Source organism: Paralichthys olivaceus, chromosome 14 (assembly GCF_024713975.1).
Source record: "Paralichthys olivaceus isolate ysfri-2021 chromosome 14, ASM2471397v2, whole genome shotgun sequence".
NCBI classification, from domain to species: Eukaryota; Metazoa; Chordata; class Actinopteri; order Pleuronectiformes; family Paralichthyidae; genus Paralichthys; species Paralichthys olivaceus.
Window position 1 is genome coordinate 3,373,293 of NC_091106.1, and position 27,098 is coordinate 3,400,390.

At 41.7% G+C, this 27,098-nt stretch overlaps 1 protein-coding gene across 3 annotated transcripts; it reads left to right on the plus strand.

Moving 5' to 3' along the window:
• Positions 1-304: 304 nt before the first annotated feature.
• LOC109630460 (coiled-coil domain-containing protein 85A-like) lies at positions 305-27,098 on the plus strand. 3 transcript variants are annotated; one of them, XR_011246073.1, is made up of 4 exons: positions 305-1,024; positions 2,468-3,559; positions 17,387-17,444; positions 19,916-27,098. XR_011246073.1 is itself a non-coding variant. In XM_069538907.1 (4 exons), the coding sequence occupies exons 1-4, from the start codon at positions 788-790 to the stop codon at positions 19,929-19,931; spliced, it is 1,392 nt and encodes a 463-aa protein (XP_069395008.1). In that variant the 5' UTR covers positions 305-787; the 3' UTR covers positions 19,932-27,097. The 3 variants fall into 3 exon arrangements, 2 of the variants coding, with proteins under 2 accessions (XP_069395008.1, XP_069395009.1); XM_069538907.1 differs by having other exon boundaries at positions 2,468-3,548; positions 19,916-27,097; XM_069538908.1 differs by lacking the exon at positions 17,387-17,444 and having other exon boundaries at positions 2,468-3,548; positions 19,916-27,097.

Below are 27,098 nucleotides of genomic sequence, written 5' to 3' on the forward strand. Positions count from 1 at the left end.
GGGCAGCTGTCACTCTGACAGGCCCCTCTCCTCTGCATATAGTGCATCAATGTCAGAACAGTCATGTCTTTCGGAGTGATCTGCCGTCTAACATGAAAATATGTTTTGAATCTCATAATCATCTTAATTTCTGCTAAAGGTAGAACATGATTTAATTTACATTCCTCAAAATAACAGGAGAAACAGCATTTAAGTCTCCAAACTCCATTATCTTGTTTCACCTTGAGCAATAAATGTGCATTAATGGTCAGGCACCTTCCAACTCCAGCAGGTGGCGCCACAATACAAAGATGCGCCAGGAGAGAGAGCGTGTGCAGGAACGAGATCAGTCTGTCGTTCCCAATAACGCACCTCTTCATCCTGGCTCTGTGGATACGCACCTGCAGCCTCCTCCTCCTTCTCCTGTCCTCCACCCGGCGTTAGTGCGCAAACCGGCCGGCATGCATTTGGAGAGAAACCGCCCGACCGCGCCGGCCCTGGGCTCAACTGGAGGACACAGCCGCCTGCAAACTGATGCTCCATCAGCGGGGATCTAGCAGCAGAGACCGGGTGGATATCGGAGCTGCATCATGGGCGTGGGAGAGAGGCAGAGCCAAAATGACAGCGGTGTAATTCCACAGACATAGGAAGGGCGGGTTAGGGTGGGGGGAGAACCCGAGTGGCCGTTGGATCAGAGTTGTCCCCGTGCGTAATTTGGGGTTTGGTTGGGGGAGTTTGTTCCCTGAAATTCCACAGACACTGTACTTTTTGTCCTCTTCCTGTCAATCTCCACCGGAGTTTAAAAAGGATGGAGAAAGGCGCACAGCAGCAGCAGCCGCAGCTGTCCAAGAGCGCGGAGAGCGCAGCGGAGGACGTCTCCAAAATACATGATGAGGAGCTGCTGAAGTGGAGCAAAGACGAGCTGGTGCGGCGGCTGCGGAGGGCAGAGACGGAGAAGAGGGGAGTCATCGTGGAGCACGGCAATCTGATGCGGGAGGTGAACCGGAGACTCCAGCAGCATCTGAACGAGATACGGAGTTTGAAGGTGAGATGGGTGGGTGAGGGGGGGGACCCGGGGAGCCAGGTTGTTCCAGGTACATACACTGAGGCTGGAGGGAGTTTCATGATGACGTAGATCTGTACCTGAAGACACGAAGCATGATGTCATGCTGCCACATTCACAGTGTCAGGTCAGGTCTATGATCACCAAGTGATCAGGAATGACAAATCATTAAAGCTGTGGATACACACAGAATACTTAATATAGTATTCAATACTATATACCCACTGTACATTATACTCACTTAACACAACACCTGCACACCTACTTATTAACAGCATTATCCTATGAGCCAATGCTGTGGCATCAGAATGTGATCTCAGTGAGTCTGACCTGATTGTTACTTTGAGTAATTCTGAAGCTTCTGATCTCCTGAGATTTTTCAGTCTCACTGAAAAGAAGAAAAGATTTTCCTCTAAATGGTGAGAAAAACTCGAAAAAGCCAGATGAGACATGTCAGAGGAGAATGGTCAGGCTGACAGAAAGACGACTGTAACTCAGGTAATCACTCTTTACAACTGAGAGGCATCAGAATGAGATGTTCCACTCCTGTCAGCCAGGAACACACATGTGAGGCTGCAGTGACACAGACTCACCAACACTGGACAGCTGAAGGCTGAAAAATGGAGCCTGGTCTGATGACTGGATTTCTGCTGAGGCTGCAGATGTAGAGTCACAATCTGCTGTTAACATCATGAATGTGTGGAGGAACCTGTTGTCCACAGTCCAGACTGCTGCTGGTGGTGTGATGATGTGGAGAATGTTTTCTTGACAAACTTTGGGACATATTATATCAATCAATGTGAGGATCTGATTCCTTTTTCAGTTGTATAAAACTGTGAACATTTTTATGTGTTTGTCGCATAAAAAAGACATTTAAAAATTAAAAAATGAGAAATTATGATGGATGTTTTTTTTTACCAATTAATTGAAAGCTACTGAAAGCAATCGATTATAGATATTATAGATAAAATATTGTATTTCTTATTCATGAATTAAAGGTTCAGTGTGTAGAATTTAGTGAAATTGTTGAAGTTTTGATGTTGCAGCTGAGCACCTCTCACCTCACCATCCTCTTCCAAACATGAAGGAGAACCTGTGGTAGCTTCTGTTGTCATAAAAACTCAAAAAGTTTTTAGTTTGTCCAGTCTGGAATAATGTAAAAAACATTGCTGCCTCTGTAGAGAGGACCCCCTCCTGATGTAAATATAAAGTATGTAAATATAAAGGGCCCATTCTAGGGTCAAGAAAACAACAGTTTAGATGAAACACTAGAATTATTTTATATTTCATATCTCTACAAGACATACACGCATGCAAATGACAGCATGTTTGATCTCATTCAAAAAATAGGCATGTGCATGTAATCTGTCTGTGTGTGCGTGTGTGTGTGGGTGTGTGTGCGGGGGGGTGTCCTGTCTAAACCAGGACGTGAACCAGAAACTGCAGGAGGACAACCAGGAGCTGCGGGACCTGTGCTGCTTCCTGGATGACGACCGGCAGAAGGGGAAGCGGGTGTTGCGAGAGTGGCAGCGTCTGGGCCGCTACAGCGCCGGCCTGATGAAGAAGGAGGTGGCTATTTACCTGCAGAAGCTGAAGGAGCTGGAGCAGCGGCAGGTGGAGATCATTCGGGAGAACCAGGAGTTCAAGGAGGTGTGCCTCATGCTGGAGGAGGAGAGGGCTGCGGCTGTGGCTGAGGGAGGAGGTGGTGGTGCAGGTGGGCAGGTTGGCTCCAGCTGCAGGAGTTCAATCGACAGTCAGAGCAGCTTGTCTCAGCTGGGTGGAGGTGTCCCAGTGACTGGCCTCTTGCGAGACGTTGGTGATGGGAGCAGCACCTCAAGTGCCGGGAGCACAAACAGCCCTGACAACCCCAACCACAAATCCCCAACTCCGGGCTCTACTGCCAGCCCCGGATCTGGGCCGAGATTTGTTTCCTCAGAGCAACCCAACAAACCAGGAGGTGTGTGTGAATCAACAGGCAGGAGGAACAGCTCCACCTCAGAGTACCACACCTTCCCCCAGGCCTGCCGACCACGTGGAGGGTCCCTCACTAACCTGGACCCTAACAGGCTTTGGGGACACAGCCCGGAGAAACACAGCAAGTCTCCCACCAGGCTGCCATGTGACTCCCACCTCAAACCCTACAGCTCTGAACTATATGCCCAGAAACAGCTGCTACTGTCAGGGCAGGCAGCAGCAGGCTGTGAGAAAGCGGCAGCCAAGTCCAGCCCAGAGCTGAATCAGAGACATCGGCAGGTTAACGTTGGGGGGGCAGGCCGTGGGAGTCCCGAGGCCAAGCAGCCAGCAATGGGAACCCCAGAGCACTTGCGGAAAGGCCGGGTTGTCGTGGGGAGTCCGGAGTCTACACGGCACCACTATCACTGTCAGCACAGCCCCAGGGTGGAGCAGAGCAAGGGGAGGTATTACAGTGGCTCCCCCGGCCGGGATGGGGGTCAGAGGACGGCAGTGGGGGAGGAGATGGCCCCTCACCATCAGAGTCTGTACAACGGTAGGCACAGGGTAACTTTTATCTTGTATTTCAATTCATTTTATTCATTACCATTGATTAAACTGACATAAAGTGACAAATTGGTTTTACATGTTGAATACAAAGCTCAGACTGTTCATAATAGCGCCTAGGTATCATAACTAACACTGTTAGTGAAGCCACTGTTGTGAGCAGCTGACAGGTGTGTTGTCAATTTTGATGACAATAATATAATTTATAGCAATAATTTGTGGGACAAAATATTGATAATTTGTTAGTGTGACAGGCCTACCTGAACATTTTTAAGGAATCACCAAGTTAAAGGGTTAACTTGTTCAGTTTATAGCTTTAGTTCTCTAAAAAATTCTGTCATATCCAGGAAAAATTGGTATTGTACAATCAATATCCTTTACTGCATTAAATCCATTAGGGAAATCAGTGGTAATACCCTGGCCTAGTTAAGAAATTACCAATCTATATAGGAACTGTCAAGAAAAGTTATAATATGTTTATTATTGAGGTGCCAAAAGGCACAGTGAAAAGATCTGGGTGCACCTTAATTTGTGCTGGTGCACCTTAATGAAAAAGTTAGGTGCACCAGTGCAACTAATGTGAAAGGTTAGCCTGGAGCCCTGTGAACACATTGAGCACTAGTTTCTATGAGCCTATCTACCCCTCTGATTTTTACTCTTCTTTGCATCTAATCCTTTTTTTCCAAACTACTCAAAATGGCTTCTTCCCTCAGCGTGCAGCTGTCTGCTGAAATCACATTACAAATGGGTTCCATAGTGTCTGTCTTTGGCTCAGACATCAGACTTATAGGAAAGACAAGGTCAAATTCACCCACACAAAGTCTCAAGCGCTCAAACATGGGAGCCAGACACACACACACACACACAAACACACACACAGCTCATGTGGATTCACTGGCAGTGGCAATAGTGTTGAGAGTGTGAGGGAGATATATATTCTACTGTGTGTGTTTGTGAGTGATGCAACTGTCAAGGGTGTATGGGTTACATACAGTAGGTACACTAGAGGTGTTCAGGGGCGCAACACACACACACACACACACCTTTGGGAAATGGATTTCAGAGACAGTATTGATGGATAAAGAGATTTTATTGCGTGAGTGCTTGTGTGTGTGTGTGTGTGTGTGTGTTTGTGTGTGTGTGTGAGAGAGAGAGAGAGAGACATCTCAAAGCTGCCCACTCATAATTAGCTCACATTTGATAGCTGCTCAACTCCCCTAAAACGTCATTTATTGCACGTGCACGTCGTACAAGGCCGTTACTGACAGCAGAGGACACGTGCCGTGCTTTGAAACGGCAGAGGGGACGCGACATACATTTGCTTGGCTTTTAAGCTCAACTTAGCTTCCATTAAATATTCCAAAGCGATCCCTCGTGGAGTTTATGCTACAGTTGTTTCCCTCTGTGCGTGCGTTTCGAGGCATTTTCTTTGAGTTTTGTTGAATTCAAGTGTCCAGGGACACACTGGAAGCTAAAACAGGCCTCAGCACACTTTACCCATCTTTTGAACCGTGAAAAATTTAATTTAAGTTGGAACAAGAGGCTTGTCTGAAAAAGGCTGGTAGTGTACAAGTTGTTGAGGACTGCTTACATCTGTAATGTGTCAAGCTGTGGAGGGTTTCCATAGAAGTGTTGTTAGGTCCTGATGCCTAACACACAGGGATCACTTTAATGTCCAAGGGAAAATGGGCAATTGGTGCATTCCATTTGATTACAATTGAATACACTTGTGTTCCCTACTATACAAAAAAAGGAATGGTACGTGATAGCAAGCACTGCGTTTCTGCTAACATGTTGCATATCAGATTGGTGCTTAAGAAGGTGAGAATATGAGCTAATGAGTTGGGCATTTTTTTGTGGCACAAATTACATGTTTGCTCACTGCACTCCATTCTCCTGGGCTGTTCAAAGAAAACTTCCAGGGTTTTTTGATCTGCTCTTTGGCTGTGAAGCCTGTCCCCCTGCAGCCCCTCTGAGGCCTGTCTTGGTCTAATAAAGAAAAATCACATTGGTAGAGCAGCTGCCAATTAGAATTGTGCAGTAAAAATGTACCTTGTGTAGTGCTTACATGCATATATATTAAAGCAGCATGGTTTGGCCTGTTCACGGCAGAGAAGTCTCTTTCACAAACACTAGTCAATGCAATGGCAGGGAGTTGAGCCAGATTTGAATAGACAGGCTTCCAGTTCATCAGAGTCAGACGGCAGCTCCATCATCACCTCCAACTGTGACTTGTCCTCGTAGGATAATGCACAAATATTAATAAGATTTTTCATAAAGGCAAGATTTTTCATCCAAGTCATAATGAAGAATTTAATCAAACATTTATTTGCTACTGCTACTCACCTTGGGCAACATACACCTTGTCACTGGCCCATTCCTTGAGCGATGCCTCCTCATCCATGGTGGTGCATTTTCTAGCCAGCAGTTTTACATTTTCAATAGAGATGCTTCTTCTCTCTTTAGATCTTCTGGATTGAGTGTATCAAATGCAGCTGTAATGTTCATCTCCAGGAATCTCCTCTGCAGTTGTTGAGGTCTGAGGAAAGTACGGCCCCCATTACCTACTAAATTGTTAAAACACCGGATCAAGAAAGGACTAATAAACTAGCCCCTTGTGTTGTCTCCTTCACCCCCTCCACCTGTGTGTTAAGACTTTTAACCCGATTTCTCAACTTACTCAGGAATGAACCTGGTGGCTGCTCACCTCCCTTGATTTGTCAAATGGTCTCTTTTGTGATATTTACCTAAAATATTCCAGTTTCATATAAAAGGAAAGGATTCATTTCCAGACACAGTAGATGTTACAGTCATTCCCTTTTGCATTTTGATGCACAAAGTGGTATTATAAGGCGGGGGTTTGCTAACTAGCATGCCAACTGAAGGTGATATCTCTCCAGCACAATTAATAGATGTCTGATATTACATCCTCACATTCTGTCAATAGCTTTAGTTCATTTTTGAGTGTTTTAAACTAAACAGGCTACTTAAATATGGCACCTTTAACCAATATGTTGGTACTAAGTCATGCTTTACTCAAAGACAAGGGGTGCGTGTGATCAAAATAAGAGTCAAAAGCACAATTTGTGATCAGATTTAAAATATAATTTTGTTTCAGTTGTCGAAAAAAGTTGTTTTCATTTGTGTAAAATGACCACAGATAGATAGTGTGGTGATAGACACATTCTGTGGTTCCACAGTCTGGCACTTTGTGTATTTAGCATCTACTCGGATATATATATGTTATGATATATATATAACATATACAAATGTGTTTTATTATTCCAACCACACCTTATACTGATAACAGGATGTACTGACATATCATTAAAACACTTCATCAGATTGCGAGTCAGTGTGCGTATCTGTTTGAACCTGACAGGCATTGATTTTTTATATCTGAACCCTCCCTCAGTCCAAAGCTGTCCATACGCTGTCATGCAGTTCTTGTTACCATGGTCACAGCTGGCCAGTTTACCCAGATTATACATGCAGGCATCTTTAAAAGTCACCATTTCATACAGAGTATATGTGTTCGGTTCACACGTTCGTTGCCTATTGTTTGTAGCCAATGTAACCAATCTGTCCCAATCCCAATGTATGTGTGTGTGTGTGTATTGTAAAGTTGGTGTGTGCACAGTGCTTTCTTCTGTGCGCTAAGGGTCAGATATGGTGTTGACTGCAACAGATGGCCTTCATGCATGCTTGTGTGTATATAGCAGTGTGTGTGTGTGTGTGTGTGTGTGTGTGTGTGTGTGTGTGTATCAGTGGCCAAGGTGTAAGTGAAAACACAGCAGTTTTTGTCGAGCTCAGATGGCCGGAGCTCACATTATTGTGCATAGGCAGAAAGTATCTAAATGGCAAGCACAAAGTACCCTCACACACACACTCACTCACACACACACACACACAGTCTTCTAGTTTCTGTCAAGGGAGCACATAATGCATTACATTGCTGCTGCTATTAATAAACATAAGCCACATTCGTCTGGATACCTGCAGCTTTGGGGCTGTCACTTAAATAAACTAAACACATTTGACCATTCAAAATACTCAAACAGATCTGGCACTTAAAATGTCACGTAGCATGATACCATCACCAGTTTCCACATTATGATAGAGACATTACCGTTATTAACACAAACATTTGGACAGTGCTGGATGGTTTTACTGCACTAGACAGGGAGAAGGCTGTGTTCCTTCAATGCAAATTCACTAAGAGGGATTTATAGTTGTGCTTTCCAGAGGTGGGACAAAGTCCTTGTTTTGCACATCACAAATAGGCTGTGACTATGAAGTTACAAGTCAAATCCAAGTCCTCGTCTCTATTTTTTCATGTCAATATAGAAGCCATTCATTTTCATTTTTTAAACACAACTACAAGTACAGATGATCACATGTCACAGTAGGTTACTATATTAGGCTGGGCTTCATTTACAATTGATGAAATCTGAATCTAGTTTTGAATTTCTTATTAAACCCATTTGTCAGTTTAGGAAGTGAGAGTGAGTTATAAGATGAGAAGAGACAATGAAGGCCTTTTACAGTGAACATGCTGTCCTCAAACCCAAACATATCAATGGATACATTTTAGATGAAAAGGAGTGGAATCGTATTTCACTGTATAAAAGAAGTTTTAATTATAGTAAACGATATCGTGTGCTGTGCCGGTGAAGAGTTGACAATGGTAAAATAGTTCACCCACTCATCACAACAACTGTCTCATGTGCCATCCTCTGTTCAGAAAAAAGTAACCCAAACATGTTTTCATGTTTATGAGAATCAAATTTGGAGATTTGTCTTACCTCATAAAGATCCAGTACTGCCATCAGTCATAATGCTCCCTTTATCATATGAATGTCTGTTTTTGCAAATGTGTGGGCCATCAACAGCTGCTTCATGACTCTGAAATGTGCATGTCATCCCCCTCTTCAGTTCTTCAAATTAAATTAACTTTCTCACTTTAACTACGTTTATTTAAATTCATATAAAGATTTCAGTGGATGTTTGTGTGTCCACGAAATTCCAGTTTTATCCCCCCAGAATCAAGAGGTTCAGTCATGGCAAGAGCCTTTGGATCCAGACAGTAAAGCAAAACATGTTGAGAGACACCTGTCTAGTGTATCTTGCTGACATAACTGTGTGCTTGTCCTCTGTGACTCAACCTGTCTAGCACCTGCAAGAAATGTGGTTTCTTAGAAACATTGCCACTGGGAAAGATGTCTGTGCCGATCCTCGCAATGTTGAAATGCACTGATGAGAGTGATACAGGCCTCAGAGCTGTGCATCCTCAGAGAATGGACAATAAATGGAATAAGTTATTGCCAATATAAATAGAACACTAAAATGAGCTGAAAGGAATTACACTCTAACAGTAAAGAGGTGCTTCATAGACAGTTGACCACCAGAAAAATGGCAACACTTTCCTCTTATTAAATATCACTCTGCCTCACAGTGGGTCATCAAAAAACACTTGATCAGACAGACACGAAGGTTGCTACAGTACGTCATCATGGAATACAGGAAGGGTGAAATAAACAGTGCTCCTGATGCCCACTACTTTTTTTAGATGCTGCCTGTACTCTAATAACATAAATGATAGTTCTGTGATGGGAAGAACCACATAAACCATATAATAAACCAAGTCAATAAATAGTTAGCTGTAGCGAACAATAAGGTATTGTTGTTATCCTTGATGATAAAGCAAGCACTAAAAATCTCAGTTCCACAGATTATCCAGAGCTATGATGTAAACATCCCTTTAAAAGGCTTTATTGACTATTTGACTAGAGCATTGTTGGTTGTGTAAGACTGAATGCAGATAATCAAATGCAGTATAATAATATGCTCGAGCATCCGTGACTCAGGCATTAAAATATGTTAAAAGATCCTTCATATTACGTTCTGCTTCTGAGCACTCTTTTTAATCGAGTGTCGGCACCATTGATCCTGGAGCAGTGATTAACAGAGGATTTGCAAATTGATCTCAGGGGGTCAAGGATATCTAGTGTTACCCAACATAGACTGTCGTAACTGTTGACCAGGAGATCAATAGCAGCTGAGTCATCATTTAAAGTACAGCAGTGTTGGATGTGCTCAGGATTAATGCCGGTGGTTAGCACACACACCTCATTTTTACCAAGAGCCAAGCCTACAAACAATGTCATGGTCGTGTGTAGGGGCTGAATTAATGTGATGTTTAAAAACTCCAGTGTCTCTCCAACCATTTTCTCATCTCGACTTGTTGAACCATCTGCTTTTACTTATTAACTTAAGAGCAAGTTGTCGCTCCACTCCACTCTCCATTTTGTCTACATCTGTTGTATCCGTAAACATTCTCCTTATGTCCGTGACGCATTCCGATTTCAATACTGGTTACGTTTTCAAAACTCCTGAGCCCAGTTTAACCCCTTAAAGAAAAGAGGTGAAGTACAGGAAAGTGAAAAGAGTGCTAGTTTTGTTAAGGATTGTCTGTGTTTCAAATAGACTGCCCCGAGCCACTGAGAACTGAGGAAGGGAGCTAATTCCTGGAGCAGGTTTGAATGGAAGTGGGTCTACCCTCTGTCTGATTTGCTTAGGATGGTTCTTCTTTGGCCAGGTCGGATCTACCGAAAGTATGAATTTTTGGTGTTAACACGCATGGTGTGTTAGCATGAAAGCTGCCTATGTTTTGCGTACCAATTGGAATCTGTGATTGTCTTCATTTTTTTGTTACGTTATGATCACAATAAGTGCCAAGCACACCCACCATCAAGCATCAGCAACACATATGAGTGCTTGATGATGGTTCCCTAGTTTAGGTTGCAGCAATATGACCTTAATCTGTGATTTTCCATCTTTGGTGTCAAACCCAAAATCATTCTTTTTCTTTTGCCAACCTTCCTCTCATTAGATTCTGTATTCTCAAACAGGAGATTTAACAGTGAGCCAGCAATAAGGTAGGTTGAAAAGGCATGGTCACGATTAGTCATCAAATTGATCCTAATCCTGACCCTAATTCACCGGGAATAGGAGATTGTGCTTCTCATGCAGCATGTCTGATGACAGACACAAAGCAGAGACTAAAGATAAGAGGCTATTTTTGAATGTTACAGTTTTGGGCTGTAGATAAAGCATAGAAGTCTCATTCATGGACTGGATCCTCTGATATCTGGATTGTTAGCCTGAATACATCATAACATCTTCTCATAAAGGCTCCTCAAAATGTCTTTCTTGTTTCACCTTGGAGGACACAATCACTGCACTGTAAATTATTTAACAGAGCAAACAGCTCATCTCCATCAACCCACACGGTTGCAAACAGAATGTGACCCAGTAGGGCTGGTAAAAGTCCATTGTAAGACGTGGACACCATGCTTAAACCTCTTCGCTTTTCATTATCAGTCTGGATATTGTGCTGATCCCCCCGGTGCACTTTTTTATCATGTGTCTGTCAAGTTAAATTTACATGTCATCCCGTCTCATCTGTAGCATGTGGACGTTCGTTCCGGCATCACACCCTGGTCTGTTTGGATTAAGGTCCAACAAGGCAGAACTGAGGGAGTTCACTGGCTCTTATCCCAGTTTGGATTCCCTGGGGCAGTGGTTGGAAGGGACACTCGTGACCCTGAAGGCCAGCAAAGTCCCTGCAATCTGTTACCCTAGTTAGTGACAACTGTCATATTTGCGTGAGAGTTTGATAGAAAACTGGAATTCAGATTTGGTGTGTATCACTATGGTGCTGAAAGTGTGGGCTGAAGTATGAGCTCCCTTATTATTACATACACAGTTGTGAAGTTGGATCGACATATTGTGTCTCTGTAATGTCTCTGAGACTCTTGGATTGAATCTGACTTAAGGCAGACTGTGGGACAACTCAACAATCATGTGACACATATCGACAGGCCGATGTAGGTGTGTGTGTCTGTGTGTGTGTGTGTGTCTGTTTGAAGAAATATGTCATAACAGCTATGTGCCAAGCTGAATGTTGCTGTGTCTTTCAGTATCATTGTCAGTAAAACACGAATGTCCATCCGTCCCTCCTCCTTCTCCAGACTTTATCTGTGATGATTTTGGGCATTATAGTCAATATCTGCCAAAAATTCCTTTCACCTAAATCTTACACACTGGACCTTTAAATGTGGTTCATAGATAGTCCATTTCACATTGCTGCTTTTAACAATCTCCACGGTCTCTGGACATCTTGTTCTTGAACTGCCCAGTGGAAGAATCAGCATGTGAACACACCATAAGAAGTACATTTGTTTACTTTTCACTTCCTCCTCATCGTCCACAATGGCTCATGTGAGATGATTTACAGCACATGCAACTGATCTGTGACTTTCATGGGTTGGTAAACCACTAGCTGCACTGGTTAAAAGAGAAATGTTCTGTCAAGATTAGATTTTATTGCACTTAGATCCAGATAGGAAATCATTTTTGCCTCTTCCTCACAGAGTCATTTGTCCATTATTATTCCTGTTTCTTTTGTTTATTTGTCAGCTTCTTCATTTCCTCTCACATCTCTTGTCTGCTGGAACTCACCATAACTGATATGAAATTCTAATGTGTGGAGTCTGTCCAGTGTAAGCTAAATATTTAGTGGAGCCTACCTGGTATTGTTTTTTGTGCATTATATATATTGTATTGTAAGTACTGTGTTATTTGTCTTTGTGAACATCCTGCAGAGGCAGTTGCTTTGTGCAATATAATGAATTTACTATGTGGGTGTATTCTCCAGGCTGCACAAGTAATGATGCTGCAATTCCCTGCTTCAGATTTGCTTTTCATGTGTGTTTGTATGAATGAAATACACTAGTAAAGGAAAGCAGCTTGTCAAGAGCAGGTTGTGTCCAAGAAGGATTAATAAGAGCAAGAGAGAGAAGGGTTGATGTACAGTATTCTCTATGGAGTCCAGTATGCACTACCGTGCACTTTCTCAAACTGCTGCATAAAATGTACCATTATGCATATGTCAGCAACTTTGTGTAAAGGTGTAAGTAGCAGTGAGGTTTGGTCTGAACCAATTCAACATGCTAGTATTCATTCATATTGTCTTTCTTAAAACCAAACATAACACAAAACACATACTTTCAAGATCTGAATTGTACAAGCTTAAATGTGGGAACATTATCATACTATTACAGTTGGAAGAGCATTTTACATTTACTCATTCAGCAGACGCTTTTTATCGGGATTCATACTGACAAGGGACTGAATGTGCAGACTATTGTTCACTGAACAAGGAGGTAGAGTGCAATAAAGATTTAATTTGAACAAACTGTATATACATATTTATGTATGCGATTACTAATTGACAACAACCCAAAAGTACTACTGTGTAAGGGTTAATAGTGCAGGGGTTATCTAGTGACCAGAGGAACAAAGGGTAGAGTCAACTGAGGGAAATCCAGGGAAGCAGCTCAGAGAGATCGTACAGAGGAATTCCAGGAGACAGTGGAGCTGAGGGAGCTGGCTGAGCATGACTGACTGAAATCGGTAGGTACAAAAAAAGATCCAGAAAGGAATAGAAAAAGGCAGGCAAGAGATGTAAAGCAATGCTCTGTCAATGACACGGTGGTCAGAGAGCTTACATTCTGAGGCAGGTGACTAGATGTAAAAAAGGTGCATGGACTCATTGGAGGAGGAACAGGAATTGAAGGGCATGCTCATCTCTAGCATCACACACTGTCAGAGGATAATAGAATATGAACCTGAAGACCATAATTCCAACTGAAGAAAGTACTTACTGCTAAATCGGTTCAATAAGTCAGGTTTAGAATGCACTGAAATAAGTGCAAGTTAAGGATGTTAGGGTACTAGAGGTGTTAGGAGAGGTACGTTAGGAAGAGGAGACTTTTCAAGAGGTTCTTGATGAGATAGGGGCAACAGTGAAACAATGTTGGCAGCTTGTCCTTGTCCTTATATCCGGGAGCCAAAAACAAGAACAGTCTAGACTGTAACTGCCTTGTGTGCTGGGATGCCAGTGCCAGACAATGTTCCCTGGAAGGATGGCAGTTCAAGTTGATGGGTGCAGACCCAGAAGCCGCTCTAAGCAGTAGTGACTCGAATTGTAATCTGGCAGCCATGGGTAGCCTCTGGAGGTTGATGAGCAGCAGAGCGACAGGTGCTCTCTTTGGCTGATTGAAGACCAGATGCGCCGGAATTTTACTGTGCATGAAGGGGGGCCCACGAGAAGAACAGTGCAGTAGTTGGGGCGAGAGATAACGATGGCTGTGTGCAGCATTTTCTGTGCAAGATCCTCACATTTACAGTAAAGTATGATGAGCGTTCATACCTTGCCACCTCATCATTAAAGAAATATTTCAAGATTTTGGGGAACAACAGTTGATCCATCTGTCCAGTGCCTCTCTGTGGTGTCTCTGGCTATAGCAAGGGTTGCCAACAACAATGGCACTGAATCTGGCAAGCTCACTGTTATAGCAAGACTCCAGGAGGCTGCACACAGTCACTACAGCCGGCTGTTGTGAGCCAAGAAATAATAACGGCACATACTGTACACACTTAAACAACAAATTGTTCTTTTGCGATTTAATAGTATGCATTAAAAAAGCAGGGTACATTGCGGACAATCAGTGGGAGTTGAAGATGTTGGGAGATATTTTATTTATTTCTGCTTATCGTCTTTATGCCAAACTAAGCTCATCACATCCAGTCTACAATTCCAGCACATTTAAAACCACAAATTGTTGTTTTCATATTTTTGGATTAAAGTAGCAAGATTGGCTACATGAGTAAACTGTTTCAGAGTTATTACAGGCATAGTGTTTCTTAACTGTGACAGAGCAAATCTCTAACATGGGAGTGGTATCAACCATCTAATTTCACCCTCAGAAACCAAGTGAATGAGTAAATTCTCGAACTAGGCCCTTAATTTGAAATAAAAAGCTGCCATAAGCTTAGTGGAAATCAATGGACCTTGTTACAAGAACTCAAATTAGCTTACAGGTCATTCAGATTTAGGCCACTGATTATTATTCGCTTTTGTATTATGCCATGTAAAATTTGGTTAGTCGTGTCCTGTGGATGGAATAGATTCCCAATAATAACCATAATTGAATGTACATTGTCTCAATTAGTTGAAGTTGGACAATTTATCCTCTATAGTCCCACATTTAATGTCGCTGTGTGATAGAACAAGTGAATTGTTACATAAGTGCAAAATCTGTGACCCCCCCCCCCACACACACACACACACACACACACACAGACACATGGGTCCAGATGAACAAATGCAAGCACAAATGCATATGTGCATAATAACACTTGCACACATACACGTGACAATGGTGACTGTCAGGGAGGTCAGGGGAGGTCTCTGGCACAGTCCAGCTGAAGTTGACAGCTTGTGTGGACATGTGCAAGTATACAGGCTCTGTGTGTGTGTGTGTGTGTGTGTGTGTGTGTGCGTGCGTGCGTGCGTGTGATCAGAGGTCCTGTGTTAAGGACAGGCCTGCTAACTAGGCCAACAGCTGCTTCCCTGGCAATTCATCTTCACTCAGCTTTGAAGCCCTTTTCCCTTTTATTACCACACAGGAACATTTTGCATATTCATGGAGCTCACTTTCTACAACACTGACCATCACACACACGTACATTCGAAGGGACACACACATGCACAGACATTTATTTCAAATCCCTTTGTAGAGGCATACTCGTAACAAAACACGTGTCCAGGTGTTGGCTCAAAGCCTGCTTGAAGTGTCACCAGTTCAAATAAATGTGTAATAGTCACCTTGTGGATGTGTGTGTGGGTGGTTATGGTTGTGTAACAGAAATTAAGCTTAATTTAAATTCAGAAAAGCTGCCACTCTGTCCCTCAACCACATATTGTGTGTGTGTGTGTGCGTACGTGTGTGCGCTCTTTGATGGTAGACAGAAGACCAGCTCGCATCTGTTCAAAGGGATCATCAGTTTCTGTTCTCTTGAGTCCATCTTTTCACAACAACGACAAAAATGAAATTGCAGAATCAAATGCTGCAAAAATTATTAGATACATGTCCTCAAAACACACAGACCATTCGTCTTTCTCCTCCTTTCTGACACATACTTTCCTTCCTCCGTCCATCACTCTCTCTGACACACACAGTGAGGTGCATTGAAGCGAGACAGGGCTCACAGCTGTGAACCAGCCCAGAGGCCTGTGCTCGCCTCTCTCTGACAGCCTGGACCTCTGAAACACAACCAGAGGCAAAAGCAGGTCAACGAAGTAACAAGGGCAGTGAGAGTGCATGAGTGCATGAGAAACTACAGCAGAGAGTGCAGTGGACTAGCACAGGTTGATCAAGCAGACTGTCAGTATTTCCTCTATATTTAGAATAGATGTAGAGTTGTTCATTTGCGAAAAATGACCACAGTCAGTGGTGTGCTTCAGTAGGTCTCCCCAGCTGTTGAAGTTGCAGCACAGCATGTTCTCTGCAATGTCCTGTTTTCAATGGTGCACCCTGCCACTGTGTGTCTGGTCAGAAGCACCTGTGTGATTTGGCTGAAGGAGAGACATCATTCCTGTTATCTGGAGAATCTCTGAGCAAGACATGCACACCGGCACTAGCACACTACAATATTATTCTGAAAAAGGTAAATGTACAGCACAGAGCGTAGTGTATACCCCTTCATGTTCATTTTAAACATGGCACCCTGAATCATCCATTCCCCAACATATGTCATCCTCTGAGCAGAAGGTCGGCGGTTCGATCCCAGTCTTCCCCATTATGCATGCTAAAGTGTCCTTGGGTGCTCCACATATATATGCATTGTATGAATGTGTGTGCAATTGGGTGAGTGGCAAAAACTCTACTGTAAAGCACTTTGAATGGTCATCAAGACGATAGATATTTATATACATATATGTATATATATATATATATATATATATATACACAGATAAAGTTACAATTTATGATGTTGTAAAATGATCATTTATATTTTTTGATATTATTTAGTAAAATAATATAGACCCATTCTCAGTTGCTAAAAATAAGAGCCAACAGACTTTCTGCGGATTTACATGTAAATATAAATTTAAACCAAACAATTAATACAATAGTTAATAGTTTAAATGTTTGTGTAAATGTATGTAAGCAGTCCTGTGTCGTTTTTTCCAGTGAAGTGCTGAAAATTTGTTTTTGTTTGTTTGCAAGAGCCAAACCTGTCCTATCCTCTGAAAGTTGCATTGATCCACATTTTCACTCATGCCAACCCGATGTGTACAACACGCATTGTGAAGAAACGATTTTCCTCTTCATATTTGTGTGATTTGTAGAAGGCAGAGCAGAACTGCCAATGAACTAGAGATTGTCTTCTCACAATAAAGCAGCATTCACCAGCTATTTAGATTCCACTGCCTTTGTGTACTTGTGTGTCTGTGAGACAGTGAAAATAATTGGCGTGGCCGGCTCCGTTCCCGTTCTACTGTCACATCATCCAGCTGTAAGTGTGTTGAATCCAGTTTTCCTTGTCAACATAGAGCAGCAGACCTTCCCTTTCTCTTTGCCAGTTCATTTTCACAATCACTGTAGCGTGTCAATGTTTGTAAGTGACTGTGAAGCCTACCTGAATATACATGAATTTCAAAAATAGGTATTGCAGTCATGACAGATTCAGACAGACTGCCATCTTGTATCTATATCACAAAAAGACTGGAAACAAGAAGACGATGGGTAAGAGGAAGTGTTGCCAGTGGCATAGAACAGCTCACTGTGAGGAAATCCACTTGTCACTTTAAATGTGTTAGCTGCAACATTGCTTAGACTACAGTGCACCCACACATTTGACTTTGAGTGCTGCCATTGATTAGTTCATTGGTTATTTCTGTTGATTCCTTTGCAGCTCTGATATCTGCTGGCTGCTGCACCAATTCCTGTAGGAGTGTAAAACTTTGGGACAGGTGAGTCTCACACATACCCATGTACATATGTTATATTTGTGAGGACGCTAGAGATGCATTCTCTAGTCCCTCACTGTAACATTAAAAGGAACAGTTTGTGACACACCATAGAAGGACATGCACAGTACACACACAAACACACAAATCCTTGCCTTACCATATTAGTGAGGAGTCATTATGGACACAGTGCATTCCCTAGCCTCTTACTTTAACCTTAGTTAGTTTTCCAACCAGACTGGGTTCAGCAGGGGAACAGGACGGCTTAAAGTGGTTAATGTTGGGTGATGGAAAAAACACTGAGGAGCTGAACCCATCCAACTTCTCTTCTGTGGATGAGGGAGAGTCTGTGGGTGTTACTACCAAGGTATGGGGTACTGGGGCCACTTGAGACCATCAAGGCCCTCGCATAACCAGAGACAGAGCTTTGTCCACAAAGAGCTCAAACATGTTAACGATGATTGTTGGACACGACCAAGGTTGCCCATTGTTTTTCTGAAATTGATGATTATCAATATGAAGGTGTAGTCAGAGTGAGGGAACCTCAGACATGACCCTGCTCATTGCAGATGATGTTGCCATCATCAAATCTTGACCTTTAGCATGTTGTCAAGCAATCAGAGCCCATTGATCCCTCAGGTATTTTAACATTCAGTCTGTTTTGGAACCAATTACTGTTGGACATCCAACATTAAATCAGTAGGGAAAAAATCCTCTATTAATTGCTAGAAAAGGTGGACGCTGACCAGCTCACAGCCCATCTATCATGACATAAGCTTTTTGTGACCTTTAGTCCAGTTTCTGATTCAAACGATAATGAGTGTCCCTATTGACCGATAACTTACTTAATATTATAGCTTCAGTCTTTCTCTGAGTAGTAGAACAAATAATAATATATGTTCCATAGGAATCGGTCCTCGGTCCACCTTTGTTCTGTTGCTGCCCCTGAGTCACATTTTCATAGAACACAACAAAAGTTAACTTTGCTCTGATGATAATGAAACTCTGCATGCAAGGTTATGGGTGAACAAAAGACATACAGCAGGTAGTGGCCACTGTCAGAAAAGTAGTAGGTTTTCTCCGGCTACCCTGACTTCCTCCCACAGTCCAGAGACATGGAGATTGGGGTTAGGTTAATTGGATAATTTTAAATTCCTGTGGGTGCAAATTGTTTGTCTCTTTTTGATGGCCCTGTGACAGAGGGTGTAGCCCACTCACTCTCTATAGCTCCTCCTGTGAAGGAAAAAGTGGTATAAAAAATGAAAGGATGGATGTTGAATACATGCCCTCACCTAATTTCACTTTTTTGTAAATCATTAATTGCATTCCTCGTTTTTCATCCCTAACTTAATTTCTGTTGTGTGTATGTTTACTATCAAATGTAAGTAGAAACACTGTTGGATACCTGTAATGAACTCATGTCCCAGATTTAGCTGGAGGAAAAGTTCTCTTACTCCATCGTTTGCATTTTGTTTGGGCAGGTTTATAATCAGGGGCGTAGCACAAGATTCCGGGCCCTATACACAAGCAGTCTCAGTGGGCCCCCATCCTGTCTCACTAATGAACAGTACTTACCAAATTTGGTATAAGTAATAATGATCTGATATGCGTAATACTACACTATATGACATCTTGCTGCATTTCTATCCTCCTTTCTCAGACTGTTGCCTAGAGTTACTACATTCATTCAAGTATTTCCTAAAGTATAAAACAAACCTTAAAAATACCATCTTAGTTTTCTAATCCCCTAAGTCATGTTTAAAATACAGCTTTCAAACCATCAACCTAAAGTATTCATTTATGAATGGGGTGTAATCTCTCATTTTTTTACATCTTTCCAATAATGAAACAAACTGACACAACACCACTTCTCCAGCAGTCAGTCACTCACTTCGATTGTGTGCGGCAAGGAGTAAACCATTTTTTGTAGGGATTGATACAGGTGACCCAGGAAGCCCCCCCCCCCCACTATGACACGTTTATAATACCCTCTGCTGAAACACTGAAATGCAAGATAGCTTTTGACTTTGTTTAGTGTTTTGATTCAAATGTGTAATGAAAATTTCATATCAGAGTAAAAAACAATTGCACTTTCAATTTAGAATTACAAAATGCAAAATGAGTGTCATTTAACATATTTATTTAACTATGAAAGGGAATGCATTCACAAAAGTCCAAAATGAATAACAACGTGTATTGTATTTCACATTATTTGCAAGTTTTCCTTTAGGCATCGACTATCTTCCATAGAGCGTTGGGTGGGTTTGGTTAATATTTAATGATTAAGTGGTTCTTACTGTGTGAATAAATCAGCTTCCATCTTTACCTGGAGATGCGACATCCCTGTATTCTGCTGAGTACAGGCTCCACACACACACACACACACACACACACACACACACACAGATACGTGCAGTAAATACACAAAGATACTGGATATGCAGTAATTGCAACGTTTCCTTCATGTCTTTCAGCTTTGATGCCTCCTGACCATGATATGCCTCGTCATCAGATGCTGCTGTGACAACACCCCCCACCCACCTCCTCGTCGAGGGAGAAAACAAGTTATTATTGAGTTATTGGATGGAGGGATGAGCAGATCGATACATAACCAGATGGATATATGACATGGAATTCAAAATTAGGCCATGAAGGGCAACGGAGCGAATATAACAAGATGACAAAGTGGAAAAACACAGGAAACACTTGAACACTCTCTCTGCCCTGTCTTCTGCTGCTATGCATTTCCTGTGGACCACCAGACTGAATGTCATTGTGTGGAATGAGCAAAGGCTCATCCCTGCATTGCAAAGAGCAGAAAAGTGAAAAGACAAATGAGATTTTTTTTTTGTGTTGCCAACAATATAGTCCTACCTCTTTGGAAAGACGGAATGAAAGAAGCTGTAAATGCCATGTAATCTCTCCTGCTAACATGGGAGGTTACAGCCTCCGCCCTACACAATCACAGTGCCAGTGAGTATTTTAAACTCAACAACATGTAGCTAACTATATCAACTACTTAACAAAAGTAATTGTCTTTCTGGAACTGAAGCACAAAAGGATTTACAGAGTAATTTTAACTTCAAGAAAGACTGAAAGATGAATTCAATTTATTACAACCTGTAATTGCTGAGTACTGGCAAGAAACGCAAGAGACCTGACTGGTTGTAACAAAGCCATTAAGCTACATTATTTAAACCAGGTATATCAAGGTGAAAAGAAAAGAAAAACTTGAAATCAGTACAGCCCAAATGACAGAAATAACTCCTCACTGCACATGAAACTTGTGTTCAAACATTCTGAAACATTCTTTTTTAGCAATTTATTGAGTACTCCCATCAGAGTGGTCAAATACATATTCTTGCTAATATGTTTTTCACTGTCAAACCACCAAAAGTCTTTTATTTTCAAACCGTTTGATAAGTGCATCAAATATATGACCAGCAGTCATATTTTTTAAAACTGGCCTACACAACTAAACATTTGCACATTTGCTATTTCTATATCCACAGCTCATGGATAAAAAAGAGAAGAAAGATTTACATGATGAATTGCAGGTGACAAGCCCTGCGTGTATTTTTGTGAAACCAGCACACCTCCAACACGTCAGAGAAAACCACACCTTTCATCTCGTCCTCTCGTTTTATGGTAAACCATTTGTGAAAGGTCCCAGTTCTCAGTTGTATTAAAACTACCTCTCCACCCTACATGCTCTATTTCATATGTACAGAGACTGACCCCCATAATTACAGCTGATGTGGATACTCTTTAAGTCACATAACCTGTGATGGTCATGCAGTGACCGGCAGCACAAGTTTATATGAGGACCATGTGTGCATGGCATCTCTGATCCCTTGTTTTCCATGAACAGTCAAACGTGTGTGTATCTTGACATTTTAGTTAATAGTTTAGTGATGTCTGACGCCCACAGTATTCCCTCATTGAATATGAACTTGCCCAAGGATGTGATCTGTTAAGTTGTGGGTAATTCAGGAAAATGGCCCCCTTTAGCTTTCTGTGTCAGCATGTTGGATCTTGGAGAGCTGAATATTGCCACTGCATGTATCTCTTTCTCACTCTCACACACACACACACATTACTGTGTACTGCAAAATCTATTTTTGCTGTAGACCACACCTCTTTGGGCTATGGTATACCATGAGAAGATGATCCTGATCATTGCTTAGGACGATGCATGCATGGCAATCCAGGGCCTGGACACAATCATTTCATACTCTGAGTGTAGCATTCAAGAAAGGGCAGCCTATGAGATATTGGGGATGATCTAACAGGGCTCTGAACAGTGTGTCTCAGCCTCACAGCTCGGGACACACCAGTTCATCCCTGTGGCTTTAGGTTCCATTTGGAGGCAAAATGGCTTCAATCAATGTAGTAGAAATCACTGTGCAAGAGGGGTCTGATGTAGAGATCGACATGGACAAGGTGACAATTCTCATGAGCTTCTACCTGGTGACCTCAAATGGCCCCAGATTATCTGGTTTTTGGCAACTGCATGCCCCCTTTGAGGATGCCTCAGGAGCTCCCTGTTTGGTCGGACCTCCTGCCCCAGGCTCATGGGACTGTTTTTCATCCTCTTCACCAGGGGTTTAAGCTTTGGGTCTCACCCATTAGAGGGCTGAGTTCCTAGACATGGGTTTTCCCTAATCTGTGGTTTGCACTCTGCAGAGAGCCCAGGCTCCACATTCCAGTCATTTGTTCCCATCCTGGTGCAACTTTGGACAGTCAGTGTTGCCCCTTAGAAATTGGCAGTGTTGATGTAACCTTACTGTTTGTTTCTTAAAGTTCCTCATGGGACTACTCCCTACCACAAGTCAACTGTCTGTTGTGGGATTGGAAGCTTGTGCAATATGCTTCAAGTATGAGCCATTGAAGCCCCTGAAAACAGTTGGGCTTTCTCTCAAGCACACATTATTTTTAACCATTGTCAAAGATAAAATAATAGGAGATCTATGTTTATTGTTAGTGCTTGAGAATCTCTTAATACCAGGTGATGCTGGGTTGGTGCTATGCCCAAACTCTGAATTCCACCCTTCTTTCTGGCCCAATTCCCATACCAGTCCGACTTTTGAGCTGCACAGGATGATGAAGTAAGGTTGAGCGGGCCTTAATGTTGTATCTCCATCTGACATGTGTCCACAAGTCAACAGACCAGGCCTTTGTATTTTACAAACTGTTCTTGGCAACCAGTCTCCAAGATCTCATTGTGGTTGTGAATGGAATCCAAGATGTGTATAAGAAGGCAGACGTGTGTGCACATTCTATGTTGGCCTTCGTTACCTCATGTGCCTCATGGCGAGGTTTTCTCCCTATCTTAGATTTGTATAGTGACCTGACATTCCATGGCCCTCTACCCACATACGTACATCTGCCCTTAGCGCCTGGTGGGACCAGCCAAACCTTGGTCGCGTCTGGCACATTCTCCATTTGTGGAGAGTACGTTTGTCAATAGTTTATTTATCTGTGCACATGGGTCAGCATTCTGGTGACAATTTCGTTCAAATCCAGCTGTCATTTCAGGTTCTGCTTGTTTTTCTTCTAGTTCATGGAATTTGTAAGCTCAACATAATGATAGCAAAAGATAAAATGTGTTAGCCTGGTTCTCTGAGTGTAGCAACAGTCTCTCAGCTAAAAGCTGTTCCGAGATTGGTTTTAATCAAGGTTTGTGTGATTTGAATACTATTCATGTTGTTAATAAGTGTGTTACCACCACAACCATATGGGCCCTAAAAAGTATCCATGTTAGCTGCCCCTATAATATCGTAACTTGAATTTATAAAGAGCCTTTCAAGATACCAAAGGACGCTTTACATGTGTCAGTGGTGACAAAAGAAAAGAAAAGTCATTTGCACAAAACAGGACAGAAATAAACAGCACTAATGACAGGGTGGAGCATTAACTGAGGCCAAAGGCCTTAGTGAACAGGTGGTGTTTTAGGAGTTTTCTGAAGCTGTCCAGAGAGGCAGCACTGCAGATTTCGGTGGGGAGAGAGTTCCAGAGAGTAGGGGCTGCAACACAGAAGGCTCTGTCTCCAAAGGTTCATAGTTTATTGGTGGGAATTGAGAACAAACCTGTGTTTGAGGACCGCAGCCTTCTGAGCGGAGTGTAGGGGTGGATGAGGTCAGTCAGATGTGGTGGGGCTAGGGCTTGGAGGGATTTATAGGTGAGAAGGAGGAGTTTGTAGTCAATGCAGGCCTTGATCGGGAGCTAGTGGAGATGAATGAGGGTCGAGGTGATGGGCTGCCATATGGGCATCTGTCCCCATATGGAATAAGTGTGGTAGAAAGATCTCTTCACTCTGAGGATGAGGGTTGCATAGGTAACCTTCTGTTTCTGATGGCGTAGCGTGACTCAATTCTCCCCAACCCTAGAGGGAAGTAGAAGTATAAGCAGCATGCATCCAAGGCCAGAGGTGCACCACTGAACTCGAACAGTTTGGGCTTTGTATTCTTTCAAATAAGTCCTGCTACCCAAGGGTTTAATTTAAAACCCAAAACAAAATCTTACTAATTGTTTCGGATTTCAACAATTAACTCACAGTCACAGCTTTAAGTCACAGCTTTGTATTAAACTGGAATTATCTTATAAGGAGCTATTTACGTTTATATTATGGTTATGGTTTTTTTTTTTTTTGGAATTGCAACTGCTAAAGTAATACAAAATAACACAATTTGACACAGCTGTTACCACCAGGGCTAGCATGTACCTCCTGTCTGAAGAAAATAAGCTAATAGAGAAGTCAGCAAGTTCCCATAGCCATATTGCTTGTTGTGAACTTCTGTGTGAAACTTTTTTTTCCTTTCTAGTGAATCATTTAATGGAATTTATCCAGGGTCCAGAAAGAACAGTTCGGGATGTGAAAAGCTTCTTGTGAAGGGGAGATGAAAAGGTTTGCTAAATTTCTACTCCTTCAGATTTTGTGTCGAGGTCTGTTCCTACACTGACAGTGTTGTGTTGAAATGAGTGTTGGTACCTGTGTGTGTTTAGCATTTTCTACACCCCCAAACATCTAGTCATGGACTGCATGTCTTTCTGTGGATGTTTAACAAGATCAACAATTATATATTCCTGAAAACACAGATATATCAGGAAATGTTTGATCCTTATCACTTTCAGTTTATCAAGATATTATGTTTCAGAAATCTCATTTAATCAAATAGTATTTTCTTGTGGCTTTAATGTTAAAGTTAAAATGTTAAGACTGGTCATATCTACAACAGAGAGTGAACATTCATTTAGTTCAAAATAATAAGAGGAAAATATCAACTTGCAATTGCTACAATATCTTTTGAGCTTCAAAGATGCTGTTGCACAAAGCATTATTAGAAAAAGAAAAAGATCCAGTGTTGTCGAAGTCATTCAAAGACAAAGAAAAACTGCACAATATAACCCACATTATTACCACAGTGGTATTATAAGAGTTGTCTTGCATTGACTGATCACTGCAGTATATTGGCCAGTTGAGAGTAAAAATTAGTCATGTCTCATCTTACAGTGTCTGGATAGTGGACAACAAGTGATGCAGTTTCTTGACAATCAAACATACACTTTCCTCAATCAGCGTATCAAAATAAAATAGTGGGACCTCTGGGCTCATGATGGGTGAGTGTGCAGTTTGCTTTTCTGTCCCCAGAAGTAGCTGCAGAGTGAGCACTCTGCTCTCTGAGGTAAAAGTCCGCCTCGTCAAGTCATCCTGCGATAGATACAGGCAGCGGTGGACGTTTGGACCAGATCCCAAGTCTGAGAGAGCAACATAATACAGTGTCTCCTGCTTTTTTGATTTGATATCAAGTGTCAACAAAACATGTTGTCACACAGTTCCAATCTTTTATTAGCCTGGAGATTTAACTTGAATTATGTTCCATGAACATTGCTTCTGAACATCTCACGAATAACCTTTTCAAAAACCTGGCAATGCAATAACAGCATTAATCTGTATGAAAAAACAAAACAAGTCATATTCACATTTAGCAGCCTAATCTGATTCATCTGATAAAATTCATAATCAGGAGCAGCTCTAAAAAGATATAGCCATGATTCAGCCCTACCTTCTTTTAAACCGCTGCTTGAATATTCATTGGTAGTAGATTTTGAGTTATTGACAGAACAAAAGCTCTGTTTACATGTGGGTGGGTTGGTGAGGACTTCTGAATAAAAGCTCCCACACACTCAAGCACAGATGTACTGAATCCAAGGTCAATATTTAACAAGGAATGACTTGGAAACTTATGAAAGCAGAACTTGAGGTTTATGTCAAAAATGTTTTTCAATCCTTCCATTATTGCAGGGTTACGGTTGGAATGTTGACTTTCTCTTTGAAATTAGATTCTCCACCAGATGAAATGATCGAGACATGTGTCCCAATACAACTGGATGCTTGGTTGTGTAGAAAATGTGACCATTTTACTTGATCCATCCACACAGTGGCTGAAAATAATGTACACATACAGACATATACAAATATACATATCCTTAAGCTGTACTGTATAACCTCTTCACCCTGTTTTTCTAGATTTGGTGACGAAACAAGAATGGAACGATAATATATATATATATATATATATAATTGTTTTTAAAAGTCAAGAGTAGTATATCTGCTTAGTTTTATATATATACACACACACACATATATATATATATCTACAGTTATTATTTTTGACTTCTTGGTATTATATAACTAATTATTATATCCAGAGATGTATGTATATGCTAATAAAGTGTCTTTATGTAAAAACAACTCCTTTTGCAGAAGGTCTTCATTGTATCCATTTATTATTATTTGACATACAAAGACATACATAAATAATATAGATCAATAATTGTCAATGACTGGGCTATAACACAGTACCAGTCTGAAGTGTTGGACACCTCATGGATTATTGTTTTTGTTAAAGTCACTGTTTGGTTTTACTGTTGCATTGATTTTTCCACTTCACGACATAATGATGCATGTGGACAGTCAGTTTTCACATTCATATGTGTGGTCATGGGAAAGAAGGGGGAAAATATCACAGAATATTGTTAGGTCTACAATGTGGCCTGTTCCCTCAGCTGGAATCATTTGCTATGCATGAAAAGATGGAGAAGGACAGTGGGTGAAAGACAGAATGAAAAGAGAAAATATCCCAAAATCAGGAAAAGGTATGATGGTATATCCAGATAGTCAACATGATGTTTACATTTCTTTTTAACATGTTAGACTCCAGATGACACTGAAGGACTTTTTTTTTAATGAAAACTGTCAAATAATAAAAGTTGTTGTGTCATTTGCGAAAATGTGGTCGGTTCATGACCCAACTGCTGCAGTGTATGGTGATCCCTCTCACTGCTCCACAGAAAACCTCTTTGCCTATGGTGCACACACACACACACACACAGTGCTGGCCTATCAATAACATCACTTGCTGTTGTATGGTAATCAGATTGGGCATTCTTCATTTATTCATTCAATTACAGCAGTGGTATCTGTGAAGTTTCCTGCATGTGTGTGCTCTGTGTGCAGTGAATAGATTCACTTCTCAGTTGCTGCCAGGGGAAAGGGAGCCCTATTATTTATTAGCAGGGATGGTAAAGAATCAAACTAATTTGTATATGAGCAACCCATGCATTACTCTCTCTCTCTCTCTCTCTCTTTCTCTC